We start from the raw sequence: 20332 nt of genomic DNA, 5'->3' as shown, positions 1-20332 counted from the left end.
GTTACATCTCAGAGTTAAAAATCATCTCATAATGCCAAAATCTTTATATATCCATAATCAACCATCAAATAACAACTTCGCATTAAAACCAAACCCGCAGACAGTAGGTAAATTATTCAATTATAAAATTTTAAAAAGCCGCATTTTGATAAAAAGCAGCTGAAGTCATTCATTCGTATTTGTCTCAATGCATTAAAGAAGTTTTTGAATTTCAAAGGTTTTTTTTCTCTTAAAAGGGTTTTTTTGAGTCGCTGATAATTTTGAATTATTTTAGTTGTGGAGGTATCATGGTTATCACCAAGGATTTTGAATCATGTGATGGGAGTTCATATCTCCTGTAATCATCGGAAATAGGTGTGTAAATTCAATAGAGAGTAGCCTAATAATTCGCGTTGTGTCCCCGTAGCATTTCCACCTGACGATTTATCTTGGCTTAACCGCAGAAAATATCGTAATATAATATTCGAAAGCGTATTTCTCGTGATACTTTGCTATAGACGTGTCTGGTTGAGTAAAGCGGTCATCCCTGACTTAGTCAGACAGTTTTTCTCATTTTAGCTCATACTTTTCCCTTCATTAACCCTTCATCATGTCAAAAAGAAGGAAATGGAATGATGACTATGTGTGCTTTGGTTTTACTTGCACGACAGGAAATAATGGCTTGCAAAAAACCCCAGTGCATTCTTTGTAGCGTTGTGTTTTCCAACTCAAATCTGAAGCCATCCAAGCTTCAAGAACAAGCATGGTGGAGCTGATGTTGAAGGACATGATGTTGGGTCATTGAAAATCAAAAGAGCTCGCTTTGATTCACAAGGAACTCTTCCAAAATTAGGTTTTGTTTCTGTTGAGAAACCACTACTTCTTGCTTCATACCAAGTGGCATAAAAAGTGGCCAAATCCAAGAAGCCCCATACAATTCAGATCTCATCAAGCCATGTGCACTGGAAATGGCAAAAATTATCCTGGGTAAAGAAGCAAGAAAAAAATTTCAACAGGTGCTCCTATCAAATAATGTGGTTCACAACCGAATCAGTGATTTGAGTGAAGATATTTTGGACCAAGTCACCTCAGATGTCAGAGATAGTCCTCTTAAAATCTCTATTCAGTTGGATGAGTCAACTGATGTCTCCAGTTGTAGTTAACTCATCACATTAGTGAGGTATGTCAATGCTGGTGCTGTGAAGGAAGATTTCCTGTTTTGTAAAGATCTGAAAACAAACACAACTGCAAAGGATGTGATGCAGCTGGTGAAAGACATCTTTGCCGAACGTGATTTAGATATCAAAGTCATTGGTTCTGTGTGCACTGATGGGGCACCTTCAATGCTTGGAAATAAATCTGGCTTTTCTGCATTGATGAAAAAGAGATTCCAGACTTGCAAGTTACCCACCGTTTTCTTCATCGGCATGCTTTGTCATCAAAAACATTGCCTCCAAATTTGAAGAAAGTTGTTGATACTTGTGTGAAGGTCATCAACTGGATCAGGGGGCATGCTTTGGACCATTGCATCTTCAAATCATTTTGTGAGGATTGAGAAGTGAGCATTCAGTTTTGCTTTTCCACACTTTGGCCGTAGGTTATCGCGAGGACAAGTTTTAACTCGCTTCTTTGAACTGCGGGAAGAAATCAAAGTTTTTCTGGAGGAGCGTGAATGTGATCTGGTTGGGGCAATGGAATCACAGGAATTCGCCCAAATGCTGGCTTACTTAGCTGACATTTTCACTCGTATGAATGACTTGAGTGTTTCTCTTCAAGGAAAAGGGATAAACATATTGAAGGCTTGTGAAAAGTTGAATGCCTTCAAAGAAAAGTTACGCCTTTGGCGTCGAAGGATGGAAAGAGGCAGTCTCTCAAATTTTCCTTTACTAGAAGAGATGATTGATGATGCTGGATCCATAGCTCCTACTGTGCATGAAGAAATCATGGCTCATTTGGAAATGCTGTCAGAATTGTTTGATGGATATTTTGCTGCTGGAGACCTGAAGATTTCAGAAGAAAGGATCATGAATCCATATTCCTACAATTTTGAGAAAATGTCAGATGATGAAGAGCTGAAGGAAGATCTTATTGATTTGTAGACAAATCGAGCTCTTGAAATGCAATTTGAAAGCAAGACTTTGGAGGAGGTTTGGTGTGCAGCATTGGATATGTTCCCAAGACTTGGTGGAAAAGCACTCTGTGTCCTCACTCCATTTGCAACAACATACTGGTGTGAATCTGGATTCAGTTCTGTTTTGTCATCAAGACAAAATCTAGGAATCGCCTGAATCCACAGGCAGACCTGCAGATCGCAGTCAGCAAGAAAGTTCCACATTTTGACAAAATCATGAATGAGAAGCAGGAGCAAAGAAGTCATTGAATTTTATGTTCACAATTGGGATTGATTTTACTGTTTACAATTTTTTCTGAATAAATTAGAATCTAATTGCTCAATTTATATTTGCATTTTATGCACTGAATTAAAAGCTTATTTTTTTAAGTTCAATTTGTTCACCCGCGGTATTGTATGTGGTTAAATCTGTGGTTCAAAAATTAGACTTCTTCATCTTCAAATGTGATATTACTTTTGTAGGGGGTGCGAACATTAATCAAACATTTCCTAGGGGTGTGGGGCATAGAAAAGGTTGGGAATCACTGGTTTAAGAATAAGGGGTAGGCCATTTAGAATGGAGTTGAGGAAAAACTTTTTTACCCAGAGAGTTGTGGATCTATGGAATGCTCTGCCTCAGAAGGCAGTGGAGGCCAATTCTCTGGATGCTTTCAAGAAAGAGTTAAATAGAGCTCTTAAAGATAGCAGAGTCAATGGATATGGGGAGAGGGCAGGAACGGGGTGCTGATTGTGGATGATCAGCCATGATCATATTGAATGGTGGTGCTAGCTCAAAGGGCTGAATGGCCTACTCCTGCATCTATTGTCTATAGCTTCCCACAGAATGTGCAGATTTCCTCCGGGTGCTTAGGTCTCCTCCCACAGTCCAAATATGTATTGGGAAGGTTAATTGTTTATTGTAAACAGTCCTATGATTAAGTTAGAGTTAATCGAGGTTATGGGGTTGCTGGGGCCATGTGGCTCGGAAGTCCAGAGGGGTCTACTCCATGCTATATCACTAAATCAGTAAGATGTAAAAAAAAAGATTTTCTCCCCAGTGACTAAATGGGAGCAGCTGAAGATTGAGAACTGCATCAAAAGAATGTAGGAGTTGTGAAATGTAGCGAGATGAACATATCTTGTAGCTCAGGCTGGGCACGTCCTTCTCTCACAGTGAAATAAAGAGAATAAGGGTGTTGAGAAAACAGACAAGCCCCATTTTCAGCCTATCCCCATGGTCACCCTAATTTTAACCTGTTCGAGACAGCCCCTCCTCCACTCTCCTTGCAGTGTCTTTTGACCTTTCCCAATTCTGACAAAGAGTTTTTAACCTGAAATATTAACTCTATTTCTCTTCCAACAGATTCTAACTGACCTGACAAGTGTTTGCAGCATTTTCTGCTTTTATTTTAGATTTCCTGCACTTGCAGGAGGCTTTTGTATTTCCAAAATGCTTAATTTGTATTGGGTAATTGTGAATTTCTTCTTTTTCTTTCAACGGCATGTTCCTGTATGTGACAGGTATTTGACATCCTTCCATTGTTTGGTGTTCTACAAGCCAATGAAAGTCAACGAATGACCTTTACATTTTATGGGCACACGAACGTCAGCAGCAAGGTGAAAGCAGTGTGTGAGGTGGAAGGTGGGCCAGTGTATGAGATAACCCTGAAAGGAGAGGCATCGTTTATCAAGTATGAATTTGACAGAAAAATGATTGACTACGGCCATCAGGTTAGTGCAATAAAGTTACAGAACAGACGGTCATTCAGCCTTATCCTGGCAGTAAGCTTAACACCCTTCCCCATTTTCCGTTGCCTTTTCCTCCCCCTATTTCCAGTGCCTTTTGCAATGAATTTTCTGTCAGATATTTATCAAATTTGTCTTTGAATCTGTATCTCCCACATCTTCAGGAAATGTGTTCTAGATTATAGCTATTTTCATCACACACATCACCCCAGGATCTTATATCAATTCCTCACTCTCCCCTGTGCTAACTTTCAGCTAACTAATCCCATGCTAATATTGTACACCACAAACAAGTCCCTTCACAACTCTCTGTGCTTCAAGATAAACAAGCTTAGTTTTGTAATCATTCCACTAAAACGGTGCCCAAAACTGCACGAGTGCTGCGCTTAATCAGTATTTTGTAAGCACAAGGAATTCTGCAGATGTTGGACATCGAGAGCAACACACAAAAAATGTTGAAGGATGCCCCATCTCTTTTCTTCTTTGTCCCAACAGGCACAGGCGAGCATGCCTTTTGCCTTCTTCACCATCATATTGAACTGTATTGTCACTTTAAGGGTATTGCTGACTTTGGCCACTTTGTTCATCAATATTCCTTAATGCTTGCTTCCGTCCTGCCACTGTATGACTTCCAAAATCCATCTCCTCACATTCGACTGGTGAGTGGCCTCAAACTGCACCTGCAAACCCTGCCGAACTCTCAAGCTGATCCACATCCTGCTTTAACCTTAAACTTTCTTCACTCTCCACAGCCTTTGTGTAATCCACAGGTTACACGAGATCTAATGATACCTCCAACATTGTCCATTGATGAGAACTCGAAGACATTAGATTTAATATGTTTAGACACATGTGGAAGCAGGGGAAAAGAGCAAAGAATAAGATGGTTGGTGAAGCAAATGAAATGATACTGCAGTGACTGACAGAAATTGAATCCAGGGCAGTTTGAATGTTTGCATCAGAGTAGCAAAGTTTAGCGAAGGAAAGAATCTTATAAAGAAATTAAGTCATTTACAATACATCAAAGTTGATGATGTATATCAGAAACGGCAGAGGTCCCAGTACTGTTCCGTGTAGGAAATTATTGGTGTCAGATTTCCAAAAATTCACTATCTTCTTCCATCACCACCCCTTTCCTGTCAGTTACAATATATTTTTGATCCAGTTAGCCAGCTCGTTTTGTCTGTAAAGGTTTTGTGCTTTCTCCCCCTCAGTTCCAAAGACTTATGGGTTAGTAGAGTGGGTTCATTGGGTGGGATGAGGCTGTTACAGTGCTGTATCTCTGAATAAATAAATGATATATATCTTAATGCTTTCTGCATCAGAACTGGCCAGTTCGGCTATAGGTAATTTTTTTTCTTCTCAGCATTACCTGATCTGGGCATTTCCTGCACTTCTTACTTGCATTTTATAGGTTTTACAGATATATATTTACTGATTCACTTTGATCACAATCAAGTATTGGTTTGAAAATGATAACTTCCCTTCTTTTGTTTCCTTTAGTTATTTAACCATGATGCTGTGACTGAAATTACCCTGAAGAACACAGGAAAGGTTGCATTTGACTTCACTGTTTTGAATGCAGCACAGACAGCTGACAAAGAACCTCAGCCGGGAGTACCACTCATTACACCTTCCATGGTTAGTGACATCTCGAATGATTGCCGGGAAAGCTCCTCCTGATAATAACATAAACCATTGGTTCATGGCTCCTGGCAGGTGATAGCTCTCTCTTTTCCTTGGTTGTTTGTTTCTTCTGAAAAAGGGTATTCAAGGTAATACTTGCCAAATGAATTGCAGAGTATTCAATTGAATATCCCTCATCACAAGGTTCAGGAGCAGTTATTACCCCTCAACATCAGGTCCCTGAACCAGCCTGGATAACCTCAACACTGATCTGGTTCCACAATCTGTGAGCTCACTTTCAAGAGTTTACAACTCTTGTTCTCAGTATTATTTGTTTGTTTGTTTATTGTTTTTTATTTACACAGTTTGTCTTCCTTTGCACATTGTCAGTCTGTGTGTGTCACAAGGTGGGGACAAGGGTGCTGGGAGAGGACCCACACGCAGGACACAAACACGTCTTTCTTAGATACAATAAAATAGCATTTATTACTCGGGACACAGAAGATCAGGAAATCGAGGACAAAGAGGAACACGAACCTCGGACTAGGGGACTAGGGACTTGGATCACCACGGACCTGGGACTTGGAAACAGGGAATTGGGACAGCCGCAGACCTTGGACTTGGAAGGGGGGAACACGGACACGGGGGAATCTTGAACCAGGACTCCTCCAGATCAGGCATCGAGCCGGGACTCTTCGAGGGGTAGACATGGACAAGGGGCATGACATCGAGTCAGGACTCCACTTGCCACTCAGGCACTGAGCCAGGACTCTTCGAGGGGTAGACATGGACAAGGGGCATGACATCGAGTCAGGACTCCACTTTCCACTCAGGCACTGAGCCGGGACTCTTCGAGGGGTAGACATGGACAAGGGGCATGACATCGAGTCAGGACTCCCCTTGCCACTCAGGCACCGAGCCAGGACTCTTCGAGGAGTAGACATGGACAAGGGGCATGACATCGAGTCAGGACTCCACTTGCCACTCAGGCACCGAGCTGGGACTTTTCAAGGGGTAGACATGGACAAGGGGCATGACATCGAGTCAGGACTCCACTTGCCACTCAGGCACCGAGCTGGGACTTTTCAAGGGGTAGACATGGACAAGGGGCATGACATCGAGTCAGGACTCCCCTTGCCACTCAGGCACCGAGCTGGGACTTTTCAAGGGGTAGACATGGACAAGGGGCATGACATCGAGTCAGGACTCCACTTGCCACTCAGGCACCGAGCTGGGACTTTTCAAGGGGTAGACATGGACAAGGGGCATGAAGGTCGAGTAAGGTCTCCGCCTGTCTTGTATGAAACCACACCTGATGTGGTAATGGCAGGAAGGTTAAATATCTCAGTCCCAGGTTGAGCATTAGCAATGTCAGACTCCCCGCCGCCAGAGGAATTCTCCTGTTTCTTTGACTTCACCGTTGGGGAAGTATTTTCCAGTTTAGTGAAGAACGCTGGTGAATAGCTTATGTCTCCTGGTGATCTCGAGTCACTCCTTGCGGCAGAATCTGGGACACGACCTCTTCACACAAGCAACGGCATCGGAAGCCAATCATTACTTGGGGGGCAGCCTCTGCTCGATAGGCTCTGCTTCCCTTTCCCTTCGCTGAGGAGCCTGGACTACACTCTGGTGACGGAAGGTGAATTGCTGGTACTCCGATGCGGGCTGGGTCGCTCTGGTGACGGAAGGTGAATTGCTGGTACTCCGATGCGGGCTGGGTCACTCTGGTGACGGAAGGTGAATTGCTGGTACTCCGATGTGGGCTGGGTCACTCTGGTGACGGAAGGTGAATTGCTGATACTCCGATGCGGGCTGGGTCACTCTGGTGACAGAAGGTGAATTGCTGGTACTCGGATGCGGGCTGGGTCACTCCGGTGACGGAAGGTGAATTGCTGGTACTCCGATGCGGGCTGGGTCACTCTGGTGACGGAAGGTGAATTGCTGGTACTCCGATGCGGGCTGGGTCACTGGTGATGGAAGGTGAATCGCTGGTACTCCGATGCGGGCTGGGTCGCTCTGGTGACGGAAGGTGAATTGCTGGTACTCCGATGCGGGCTGGGTCACTCTGGTGACGGAAGGTGAATTGCTGGTACTCGGATGCGGGCTGGGTCACTCCGGTGACGGAAGGTGAATTGCTGGTACTCCGATGCGGGCTGGGTCACTCTGGTGACGGAAGGTGAATTGCTGGTACTCCGATGCGGGCTGGGTCACTCTGGTGACGGAAGGTGAATTGCTGGTACTCCGATGCGGGCTGGGTCACTCCGGTGACGGACGGTGAATCGCTGGTACTCCGATGCGGGCTGGGTCACTCTGGTGACGGAAGGTGAATTGCTGGTACTCCGATGCGGGCTGGGTCACTCCGGTGACGGAAGGTGAATTGCTGGTACTCCGATGCGGGCTGGGTCACTCCGGTGACGGAAGGTGAATTGCTGGTACTCCGATGCGGGCTGGGTCACTCCGGTGACGGAAGGGGAATTGCTGGTACTCCGATGCGGGCTGGGTCACTGTGGTGATGGAAGGGGAATTGCTGGTACTCCGATGCGGGCTGGGTCACTGGTGATGGAAGGTGAATTGCTGGTACTCCGATGCGGGCTGGGTCGCTCTGGTGACGGAAGGTGAATTGCTGGTACTCCGATGCGGGCTGAGTCACTCTGGTGACGGAAGGTGAATTGCTGGTACTCCGATGCGGGCTGGGCCACACTGGTGACGGACGGTGAATTGCTGGTACTCCGATGCGGGCTGGGCCACACTGGTGACGGACGGTGAATTGCTGGTACTCCGATGCGGGCTGGGTCACTCCAGTGACGGGAGGTGAATTGCTGGTACTCCGATGCGGGCTGGGTCACTCTGGTGACGGAAGGTGAATGGCTGGTACTCGGATGCGGGCTGGGTCACTCTGGTGACGGAAGGTGAATTGCTGGTACTCCGATGCGGGCTGGGTCACTCTGGTGACGGAAGGTGAATTGCTGGTACTCCGATGCGGGCTGGGTCACTCTGGTGACGGAAGGTGAATCGCTGGTACTCCGATGCGGGCTGGGTCGCTCTGGTGACGGAAGGTGAATTGCTGGTACTCCGATGCGGGCTGGGTCACTCTGGTGACGGAAGGTGAATTGCTGGTACTCCGATGCGGGCTGGGTCACTCTGGTGACGGAAGGTGAATTGCTGGTACTCCGATGCGGGCTGGGTCACTCTGGTGACGGAAGGTGAATCGCTGGTACTCCGATGCGGGCTGGGTCGCTCTGGTGACGGAAGGTGAATTGCTGGTACTCCAATGCGGGCTGGGTCCCTGGTGACGGAAGGGGAATTGCTGGTACTCCGATGCGGGCTGGGTCGCTCTGATGACGGAAGGTGAATTGCTGGTACTCCGATGCGGGCTGGGTCACTGGTGACGGAAGGGGAATTGCTGGTACTCCGATGCGGGCTGGGTCACTGGTGACGGAAGGGGAATTGCTGGTACTCCGATGCGGGCTGGGTCACTGGTGACGGAAGGTGAATTGCTGGTACTCCGATGCGGGCTGGGTCGTTCTGGTGACGGAAGGTGAATTGCTGGTACTCCAATGCGGGCTGGGTCACTCTGGTGACGGAAGGTGAATTGCTGGTGCTCCGATGCGGGCTGGGTCGCTCTGGTGACGGAACGTGAATTGCTGGTACTCCAATGCGGGCTGGGTCACTCTGATGATGGAAGGTGAATTGCTGGTACTCCGATGCGGGCTGGGTCACTCTGGTGACGGAAGGTGAATTGCTGGTACTCCGATGCGGGCTGGGTCACTCTGGTGACGGAAGGTGAATTGCTGGTACTCCGATGCGGGCTGGGCCACACTGGTGACGGACGGTGAATTGCTGGTACTCCGATGCGGGCTGGGCCACACTGGTGACGGACGGTGAATTGCTGGTACTCCGATGCGGGCTGGGTCACTCTGGTGACGGGAGGTGAATTGCTGGTACTCCGATGCGGGCTGGGTCACTCTGGTGACGGAAGGTGAATTGCTGGTACTCGGATGCAGGCTGGGTCACTCTGGTGACGGAAGGTGAATGGCTGGTACTCCGATGCGGGCTGGGTCACTCTGGTGACGGAAGGTGAATCGCTGGTACTCCGATGCGGGCTGGGTCGCTCTGGTGACGGAAGGTGAATTGCTGGTACTCCGATGCGGGCTGGGTCGCTCTGGTGACGGAAGGTGAATTGCTGGTACTCCGATGCGGGCTGGGTCACTGGTGACGGAAGGGGAATTGCTGGTACTCCGATGCGGGCTGGGTCACTCTGGTGATGGAAGGTGAATTGCTGGTACTCCGATGCAGGCTGGATCACTCTGGCGACGGAAGGTGAATTGCTGGTACTCCAATGCGGGCTGGGTCACTCTGGTGATGGAAAGTGAATTGCTGGTACTCCGATGCGGGCTGGGTCACTCTGGCGACGGAAGGTGAATTGCTGGTACTCCAATGCGGGCTGGGTCACTCTGGTGATGGAAGGTGAATTGCTGGTACTCCGATGCGGGCTGGGTCACTCTGGTGACGGAAGGTGAATTGCTGGTACTCCGATGCGGGCTGGGTCACTCTGGTGACGGAAGGTGAATTGCTGGTACTCCGATGCGGGCTGGGTCACTCTGGTGACGGAAGGTGAATTGCTGGTACTCCGATGCGGGCTGGGTCACTCTGGTGACGGAAGGTGAATTGCTGGTACTCCGAGGCGGGCTGGGTCACTCTGGTGACGGAAGGTGAATGGCTGGTACTCGGATGTGGGCTGGGTCGCTCTGGTGACGGAAGGTGAATTGCTGGTACTCCGATGCGGGCTGGGTCACTCTGGTGACGGAAGGTGAATTGCTGGTACTCCGATGCGGGCTGGGTCACTGGTGATGGAAGGTGAATTGCTGGTACTCCGATGCGGGCTGGGTCACTCTGGCGATGGAAGGTGAATTGCTGGTACTCCGATGCGGGCTGGGTCACTCTGGTGACGGAAGGTGAATTGCTGGTACTCCGATGCGGGCTGGGTCACTCTGGCGACGGAAGGTGAATCGCTGGTACTCCGATGCGGGCTGGGTCACTCTGGTGACGGAAGGTGAATTGCTGGTACTCCGATGCGGGCTGGGTCACTCTGGTGACGGAAGGTGAATTGCTGGTACTCCGATGCGGGCTGGGTCACTCTGGTGACGGAAGGTGAATTGCTGGTACTCCGATGCGGGCTGGGTCACTCCGGTGACGGAAGGTGAATTGCTGGTACTCCGATGCGGGCTGGGTCACTGGTGACGGAAGGTGAATCGCTGGTACTCCGATGCGGGCTGGGTCACTCTGGTGACGGAAGGTGAATCGCTGGTACTCCGATGCGGGCTGGGTCACTGTGGTGACGGAAGGTGAATTGCTGGTACTCCGATGCGGGCTGGGTCACTGTGGTGACGGAAGGTGAATTGCTGGTACTCCGATGCGGGCTGGGTCACTCTGGTGACGGAGGGTGAATTGCTGGTACTCCGATGCGGGCTGGGTCACTCTGGTGACGGAAGGTGAATTGCTGGTACTCCGATGCGGGCTGGGTCACTCCGGTGACGGAAGGTGAATTGCTGGTACTCCGATGCGGGCTGGGTCACTCTGGTGACGGAAGGTGAATTGCTGGTACTCCGATGCGGGCTGGGTCACTGGTGATGGAAGGTGAATTGCTGGTACTCCGATGCGGGCTGGGTCACTCTGGTGACGGAAGGTGAATCGCTGGTACTCCGATGCGGGCTGGGTCACTCTGGTGACGGAAGGTGAATTGCTGGTACTCGGATGTGGGCTGGGTCACTCTGGTGATGGAAGGTGAATTGCTGGTACTCCGATGCGGGCTGGGTCACTCTGGTGATGGAAGGTGAATTGCTGGTACTCCGATGCGGGCTGGGTCACTCCGGTGACGGAAGGTGAATTGCTGGTACTCCGATGCGGGCTGGATCACTCTGGTGACGGAAGGTGAATTGCTGGTACTCCGATGCGGGCTGGGTCACTCTGGTGACGGAAGGTGAATTGCTGGTACTCCGATGCGGGCTGGGTCACTCCGGTGACGGAAGGTGAATTGCTGGTACTCCGATGCGGGCTGGGTCACTTTGGCTTGTAGCAGCGGCAGCGACTTGCGAAGGTTTCTTAACACTCTCACCCCAAACAGCTAAAGCCAAGGGCTTATAAGCTGCCGGTTTAGGTCGAAGGTAGATTACCTTGATTGCCAAGCTCAAGGGACGTGAAATGGAATTAGAAGGGAACAAGGCGTCAATGGTCCGGATCACAACCTAACTAAATTTAAAGGGGAACCGATCCGGACCATGATAGTGTGTAGTTTTTTATTGATTGCATTTTATTTCTTTGTTCCGCTGTGAATACCTGCAAGAAAACAAATCTCAGGCTAATATATGCGACAAATCCGTACTTTGATGATAAATTTACTTTGAACTTTGAGAGTAAGTCTGAATTCAAATAAACCATCTATGAATAATGTAATATTGAAATAGGAGATGATGAACAAAATATTGCAGATGGTAGAAACTTCCAATAAATATAGAAGACACTGGACACTGGAGACAAGTCAGTCAGAAATTGTGGAGAAAGAGACAAGCTTAACATCAGCCTGTCACTGTGTAAAGAGACACTGAGTTAATATCCGCCGGGGCGAGAGAGAGAGAGAGAGAGAGAGAGAGAGAGAGAGAGAGAGAGAGAGAGAGAGAGAGAGAGAGAGAGAGATCAGCACAATGACTTTTATTTATTCATTCTGAGGTATAGTGCGGAATAGGCCCTTTCAGCCTAATGAGCCACACTGCCCAGCAACTAAGCCTAATCACAGGACAGTTTGCAATGACTATTGAACTTACCAGCTGGTGCGTCTTTGGAATGTGAGAGGAAACTGGAGCACCCAGAGGAAGGAAGAAACCCATGTGCTCATGGGAAGAACACCAAATTTCTCTGAACTCTGAATTCTGACTTCCGAGCTGTGATAACATGGCACTAACTGGCTATGCTACAGTGGGGCCCTGTTAATTGGGACTGGACAATGTCCTGACGAAGGGTATCGGCTCGAAACATCGACAGCGCTTCTTCCTATAGATGCTGCCTCGCCTGCTGTGTTCCACCAGCATTTTGTGTGTGTTGCTTGAATTTCCAGCATCTGCAGATTCCCTCGTGTTTGAATGTTAGAGATTTAATGTATTTTAGACAAATATGAACTCATGCAAAGGAGGAAAGAACAAGGCAGTTAATGGTGCAAAGGAATTGATAATCGGCTGAGTAAGAAATGAGCTGAAGGTTACTGTGAATGGTTACATCAGCATAGCCGACCTGGGCAAGTGAAGGCACTCTGCTAAAGCTCTGGCAGCCAGCTGAACGAACTACACAATAGTGACTTCATTCCGCTGGTTCTGTAACAGTCCTTGTGCGTTCACTGGGACTTGAGAACAATCAAGAATTTGTATTCTATGAGCATAATACATGTGCAGAGTACAAAGGCAGGTTAATTTAGGGAGCTAATAGCATCAGAATATGCTGAAGATTTGAATGTCATTATTACGCATGAGAGTTACTACACCATGATAATGTGTAGAGATTTAATACACTTTAATGTGATAGACTTTTGTTGTGGGATGCAGGTTGGAATTTATTTGGACTTCCAACGATAACATTATACTGGGTTGCTTCTATGGTATCCATTGTGTTTTTCCCCCTTGAGAATTGGTTAAAAGGTTCCTCACTGAATTGCCTCGTAACTGCATACTTAAGTATGTGATATCTCACCTCCAGTGCAAGTAGTCATAGCAGGGCAAGTTTGATGCTGCACAGGGAATGAATAGCCTTTACAATACAAATACAAATACTTGATTGTCACCAATTGATACTAGAGCGTACAATCATCACAGTGATATTTGTTTCTGCGCTTAGCTATCTGAACTTTACCAAAATTCAGAAGGTGAGGATGATATTAGGCAGAATAAATAATGTGGAAACCATCTGTTTCTTGTCGATCAGATCATGATGTCCTTCTCTGTTCTCCCCTCTTAAATATGTACTCTTCAATCGACTTCATTGGTAACTCATTCCATGTCTCTACTACCTCCAAAGTTTTCAGATTCCTAATCTCTGACATGTGTCCTGGTACTTAAACATTCCCTCAAGTCACCTATTTTTAATATTTAATATTTGGAATGTTTAATAATAATAAAATGCTATTTTGTTTTCAATAACATAACATTTTAATTCTTCATATTATTTTTAGGGTTGCATTGAAGCCAATGCTGAGCAGCAGTTGCAGGTTACTTATTTACCAGGAGTACCTGAGATCTTTTATAAGAGCTTCGAGATTCAGATTTCTCATTTTGAACCTGACAGCATCACCGTGAAAGGAGAGGGGACTTTCCCAAGGATTTACCTGGACCTACCCCGATGCATAAAAGGTACGGCTGTGGGTTTACGCAACAGCAGATGTAAGTTGAATGGAAACAAAGAACTGTTGTTCTTACATGGCTTTTAGTAGGCTTTAGAAGGGAGGGTTTCTGAAGCTGAATGGTTATCCCTCAATGTGGACATGTACAAGTTAAAAAGCAAGGATACTATTGTTAGAAAAGTGCTGAGAAACTGAAAGCATTCAAGCTCAATGAGGATGGAATGAAAGGTGCATAATGCTGCACATTAGTTGAGGCTTGTAAGGAATGGAGTTGAAGAGAGAGGGAGATTTCAGTCCCAGGTGAGACACAACCAAATTCATTTTCAATAAATAGCAGGGAGGTGCCTAATTGAAAGGGAGTAGGCATTCATTTTTAAAATGTTTATAACTATGACCTTGTGAGCTGATTATTAGGCACCTGTTAGCAACTACAGAATTAGCCCTGGAGTCAATAACAGCAGTGATGAGGTAGCAATCAGACAATCCTATCCTGCCCACCCAAACAGTTATGTGTGGCACCCTTTAGTCTGCATCCTAACCGTTCTCCATGATTCGCTCTTGTCTGTACCCACTCTGCCCTCCAAACACAGTAGGAGGAATGAGCTGAAGCCCAAGATTGACACATGCACATAAATTGATGCTGTAAGCTTGGAGAACTTTGTTAGGCTGGCAGGAGTGGGTACAGACTAATGTGAGTCATGGAGAACAGTGTTAGGCTGGCAGGAGTGGGTAAAGACTAATGTGAGTCACGGAGAACAGTGTTAGGCTGGCAGGAGTGGGTACAGACTAATGTGAGTCACGGAGAACAGTGTTAGGATGGGCAGGAGTGGGTACAGACTAATGTGAGTCATGGAGAACAGTGTTAGGATGGGCAGGAGTGGGTACAGACTAATGTGAGTCATGGAGAACTTTGTTAGGCTGGCAGGAGTGGGTACAGACTAATGTGAGTCATGGAGAACAGTGCTAGGCTGGCAGGAGTGGGTACAGACTAATGTGAGTCATGGAGAACAGTGTTAGGCTGGCAGGAGTGGGTACAGACTAATGTGAGTCATGGAGAACTTTGTTAGGCTGGCAGGAGTGGGTACAGACTAATGTGAGTCATGGAGAACTTTGTTAGGATGGCAGGAGTGGGTACAGACTAATGTGAGTCACGGAGAACAGTGTTAGGATGGGCAGGAGTGGTTACAGGCGAAAGGGAGTCACGGAGAACAGTGTTAGGATGGGCAGGAGTGGGTACAGACTAATGTGAGTCATGGAGAACTTTGTTAGGCTGGCAGGAGTGGGTACAGACTAATGTGAGTCATGGAGAACAGTGTTAGGATGGGCAGGAGTGGGTACAGACTAATGTGAGTCATGGAGAACTTTGTTAGGCTGGCAGGAGTGGGTACAGACTAATGTGAGTCATGGAGAACAGTGTTAGGATGGGCAGGAGTGGGTACAGACTAATGTGAGTCATGGAGAACTTTGTTAGGCTGGCAGGAGTGGGTACAGACTAATGTGAGTCATGGAGAACAGTGTTAGGCTGGCAGGAGTGGGTACAGACTAATGTGAGTCATGGAGAACAGTGTTAGGCTGGCAGGAGTGGTTACAGGGGAAAGGGAGTCACGGAGAACAGTGTTAGGCTGGGCAGGAGTGGGTACAGACTAATGTGAGTCACGGAGAACAGTGTTAGGATGGGCAGGAGTGGGTACAGGCGAAAGGGAGTCATGGAGAACAGTGTTAGGATGGGCAGGAGTGGGTACAGACTAATGTGAGTCATGGAGAACAGTGTTAGGATGGGCAGGAGTGGGTACAGACTAATGTGAGTCACGGAGAACAGTGTTAGGATGGGCAGGAGTGGGTACAGACTAATGTGAGTCATCGAGAACAGTGTTCGGCTGGCAGGAGTGGGTACAGACTAATGTGAGTCATGGAGAACAGTGTTAGGATGGGCAGGAGTGGGTACAGGCGAAAGGGAGTCACGGAGAACAGTGTTAGGATGGGCAGGAGTGGGTACAGATGAAAGGGAGTCACACAGAACTGTGTTTGGATGGGAGGAGTGGGTACAGGCGAAAGGGAGTCACGGAGAACAGTGTTAGGATGGGCAGGAGTGGGTACAGGCGAAAGGGAGTCACGGAGAACAGTGTTAGGATGGGCAGGAGTGGGTACAGATGAAAGGGTGTCACACAGAACTGTGTTTGGATGGGAGGAGTGGGTACAGGCGAAAGGGAGTCACGGAGAACTGTGTTTGGATGGGAGGAGTGGGTACAGGTGAAAGGGAATCACACAGAACTGTGTTTGGATGGGAGGAGTGGGTACAGGCGAAAGGGAGTCACGGAGAACAGTGTTAGGATGGGCAGGAGTGGGTACAGGCGAAAGGGAGTCACGGAGAACAGTGTTAGGATGGGCAGGAGTGGGTACAGATGAAAGGGAGTCACACAGAACTGTGTTTGGATGGGAGGAGTGGGTACAGGCGAAAGGGAGTCACGGAGAACTGTGTTTGGATGGGAGGAGTGGGTACAGGTGAAAGGGAATCACACAGAACTGTGTTTGGATGGGAGGAGTGGGTACAGGCGAAAGTGAGTCACGGGGAACTGTGTTTGGATGGGAGGAGTGGGTACAGGCGAAAGGGAGTCACGGAGAACTGTGTTTGGATGGGAGGAGTGGGTACAGGTGAAAGGGAATCACACAGAACTGTGTTTGGATGGGAGGAGTGGGTACAGGCGAAAGGGAGTCACGGGGAACTGTGTTTGGATGGGAGGAGTGGGTACAGGCGAAAGGGAGTCACGGAGAACTGTGTTTGGATGGGAGGAGTGGGTACAGGTGAAAGGGAATCACACAGAACTGTGTTTGGATGGGAGGAGTGGGTACAGGCGAAAGTGAGTCACGGGGAACTGTGTTTGGATGGGAGGAGTGGGTACAGGCGAAAGGGAGTCACGGAGAACTGTGTTTGGATGGGAGGAGTGGGTACAGGTGAAAGGGAATCACACAGAACTGTGTTTGGATGGGAGGAGTGGGTACAGGCGAAAGGGAGTCACGGGGAACTGTGTTTGGATGGGAGGAGTGGGTACAGGCGAAAGGGAGTCACGGAGAACTGTGTTTGGATGGGAGGAGTGGGTACAGGCGAAAGGGAGTCACACAGAACTGTGTTTGGATGGGAGGAGTGGGTACAGGCGAAAGGGAGTCACGGGGAACTGTGTTTGGATGGGAGGAGTGGGTACAGGCGAAAGGGAGTCGCACAGAACTGTGTTTGGATGGACAGGAGTGTTACAGACTAATGAGGCAAAGTTTAACTTTGAGAAATATGCTGGTGATTAGCCTTGAGAAAGATTGGAGACCTTGACAAGAGGTTCTGTCATAGCTACCCAAAATACTGTTGGGTAGATTGCCCTGTTCTCATCTGGTCAGTGCTTCTTTCACTATCTTGATATACTGTACTGCAGAGAGCTTGTTACACACTCGGTCCTGAATTGGGGAATGGTAAAGCATAGGACAATCCAACAACTCTAGAATGATGTATTCCTTCCTGTGAAGAACATTTGGGAACAATTGATACTCAGAATACTTGGGAAGATTGTTACAGCCCTGGATGTGTCTAGTCCTGTTTAGGTTGAGGAACTGCATGGTACTAAAGGTGTGTACACCAAGATTGTGTGCAACTTGATGAAATGGAACAGAGCTGCAATGGAACTGAAATGGAACATATCTGTTGGCTAGAACAGAAATACATCTTGTTAGCCTGGATTTAATGGCCTGCATGGACTGGGCTGTCCTGATGTCTGTGACTCCACTGAGCCTGAGGGGTAGAGCAATGCTGACACAAGACAATATAGCAATCTGCTATCCAGTTAATGCCCACAGAATGACTGCATATTTCACCCCTTTTAATGCATTCTTTTCTGTCAGGAGTTGGATTGGCTCAACAACATTTTCCTATTTACGTGGACAAGAATAGAAGATGTGAAGAACAGGAGCATTATTTTGATCAAGTAGAGTAGCACTTTGATTTGTCTTTGTTACTGACAGGAAATGAGACATATGAGGCATTCCTGAAGAAGGCAAAGGAAGCCATAGAGACAGAGACATCGGAGTGCAGCCTGCTCCACCGTCCTGAGACGATAGCAGGAGAACTGGGTGCAGCCAACTCCCTCTCTTCTGTAAGTTCCTTCTACCCTTCAGTCAAGGATGTGAGGATGGCTTGTTTCTTCACACAAAATTATTTTTTTCTTTATCAGAACAGTTATATATTTCAATAAACGCTCTCCTTCCTTGTTCATCAAAGCAGGTCTTTTCTGCTCTGCTCCTTTCACCCCTTCCCCTTTCTGTGCACCTTATATTCCAAGCTTTAAAAGAGGTTCATCCACTTTACAAACAATACTGTCCTGTTCCTCTACACTCATGCTGTCTGACCTATTGAGAATTTCTGGCACTTCCGGTGGTACTTCAAATTTCCAACATCTACATTGTTTAGATCATAACTCTTCATGAGCGTGAGGTCATTGAATACTGAAATCCAAAACACTGTTTGGGTCTATGGATGCTGCTGGCCACTGAGTTCTTTCAGGGCTCTGTTCTACTGAGGCCATTCCGAACAGAACCACTCTAGTTGCTGCTGGATGGCATTCTACTGCAACATGTTATGGATAATGTGCAAAAGCTCTATCAAAAGGGCAGGAAATCCTTGCCTGGGCACAGTGATGGAACTCCGCTGCAAGGTGAGAGTGTGGCGGTAGCTCCTGAGGAGTTTAACGTAATTGGATGACAAGCTGTCGTATCCTGATAGCTGTGTGGATAATGTACATCAACATCCATCTGAAAGTGTAGCTAGAGCAAAGGCCAAGAGCCTGAGAATGGTTTGGTATAGAAACTGCCTTCAGCCTTGTGCAGGCACTTTTACATGTTTACATGAGTCCCACGCAAAAACAGGTTCTTTGTTAGAACTGCTTTATCTATAAAAGGCATGGAATTGTTCTGCACAAGACTGGTCCAGTTACTGCAACAGGTCTATGCCAGTATTGATTCTTGCAAGTATAGAATCACAGTCATAGAGTGCTACAGCACAGAGATAGGTCCTTTGCCCACCAGAATTATGCTGACCTTTTTGCCAAACTGCACTAACCAATCTGAGTATATGAGAACTGCAACCTATTTAAATTTTAGTCTAAATGTCTCAAATGTGATAATTGCATCTGATTGTCAGTGTGTTCCAGATATCAATCACCCTCAATTTTAAAAAACCTAGCCCGTTAAGACTTACTGCCAATAATACTGCACACTCTACCCCACCTCAGTGTCGCTGCTGTTAACAGGCGTTAAATCTGGAAGGTACTCGTGGGTAACGTGATCATTTATCTATGGACTGCTAAATGGCAGCACAGAAACAGGCCCTCGTGTCTTATCTAGTCCATTCCGAACGGTTACTCTGCCGAGTCCCATCAACACACAACCCTTCAAATCCCTCTCATCCAGTGGAGCCCACATCCACCAATCCACTACTCTGTGGACTGTTCACTCCACACTCACACCACATCTGAGTGAAGAGGTTCTCCTTACAGTGCAAAAAGCTAGCTTGCATCAAGCCCCTCATAATTTTGTGTACCTCCATCAAATCTCCCCTCATTCTCCGATGCTCCAGGGAATAAAGTTGTAATCTATTCAGCCGTTTCCTATAATTCAGGTACCCGAGTCCCGGAAAAATCTCTGTAAATTATTTTTGCACAGGGGCTGATTGCCACTTTCATATTCTTGTTAGTGGGAAGAGCTAATCATAGAGGACCGGATTGCAGGAAGACGTTTGGGGATTGGGACCGGAGTGCGGGAAGACGTTTGGGGATTGGGACCGGAGTACGGGAAGACGTTTGGGGATTGGGACCGGAGTACAGGAAGACGTTTCGGGATTGGGACCGGAGTACAGGAAGACGTTTGGGGATTGGGACCGGAGTACAGGAAGACGTTTGGGGATTGGGACCAGAGTACAGGAAGACGTTTGGGGATTGGGAACGGAGTACAGGAAGATGTTTGGGGATTGGGACCGGAGTACAGGAAAATGTTTGGGGATTGGGACCGGAAGACGTTTGGGGATTGGGACCGGAGTACAGGAAGATGTTTGGGGATTGGGACCGGAGTCCAGGAAGATGTTTGGGGATTGGGACCGGAGTGCAGGCAGATGTTTGGGGATTGGGACCGGAGTGCAGGAAGATGTTTGGGGATTGGGACCGGAGTACAGGAAGATGTTTGGGGATTGGGACCGGAGTGCAGGCAGATGTTTGGGAATTGGGACCGGAGTGCAGGAAGATGTTTGGGGATTGGGACCGGAGTGCAGGAAGATGTTTGGGGATTGGGACCGGATTGCAGGAAGACGTTTGGGGATTGGGACCAGAGTGCAGGAAGACGTTTGGGGATTGGGACCGGATTACAGGAAGACGTTTGGGGATTGGGACCGGAGTACAGGAAGATGTTTGGGGATTGGGACCGGAGTACAGGAAGATGTTTGGGGATTGGGACCGGAG

The 20332-nt window shown here is 47.8% G+C and overlaps 1 protein-coding gene across 4 annotated transcripts in view; it reads left to right on the top strand.

Annotated features, from left to right (window-relative positions):
• hydin (HYDIN axonemal central pair apparatus protein) overlaps positions 1-20332 on the top strand; it is a 1146554-nt gene that overhangs the window by 617008 nt on the left and 509214 nt on the right. For all 4 annotated transcript variants that reach the window (XM_059992477.1, XM_059992476.1, XM_059992474.1 and 1 more), the window contains 4 exons: positions 3611-3820; positions 5339-5476; positions 13677-13854; positions 17850-17980. In XM_059992477.1, the coding sequence (XP_059848460.1) occupies positions 3611-3820; positions 5339-5476; positions 13677-13854; positions 17850-17980 (657 nt within the window). The remainder of the gene's footprint in view (positions 1-3610; positions 3821-5338; positions 5477-13676; positions 13855-17849; positions 17981-20332) is intronic.

The sequence above is a fragment of the Hypanus sabinus genome, chromosome 17, assembly GCF_030144855.1.
Source record: "Hypanus sabinus isolate sHypSab1 chromosome 17, sHypSab1.hap1, whole genome shotgun sequence".
Taxonomy (NCBI): Eukaryota; Metazoa; Chordata; class Chondrichthyes; order Myliobatiformes; family Dasyatidae; genus Hypanus; species Hypanus sabinus.
Note: the sequence above shows the minus strand (reverse complement) of the source record. Positions and strands in the feature narration are given on the sequence as shown.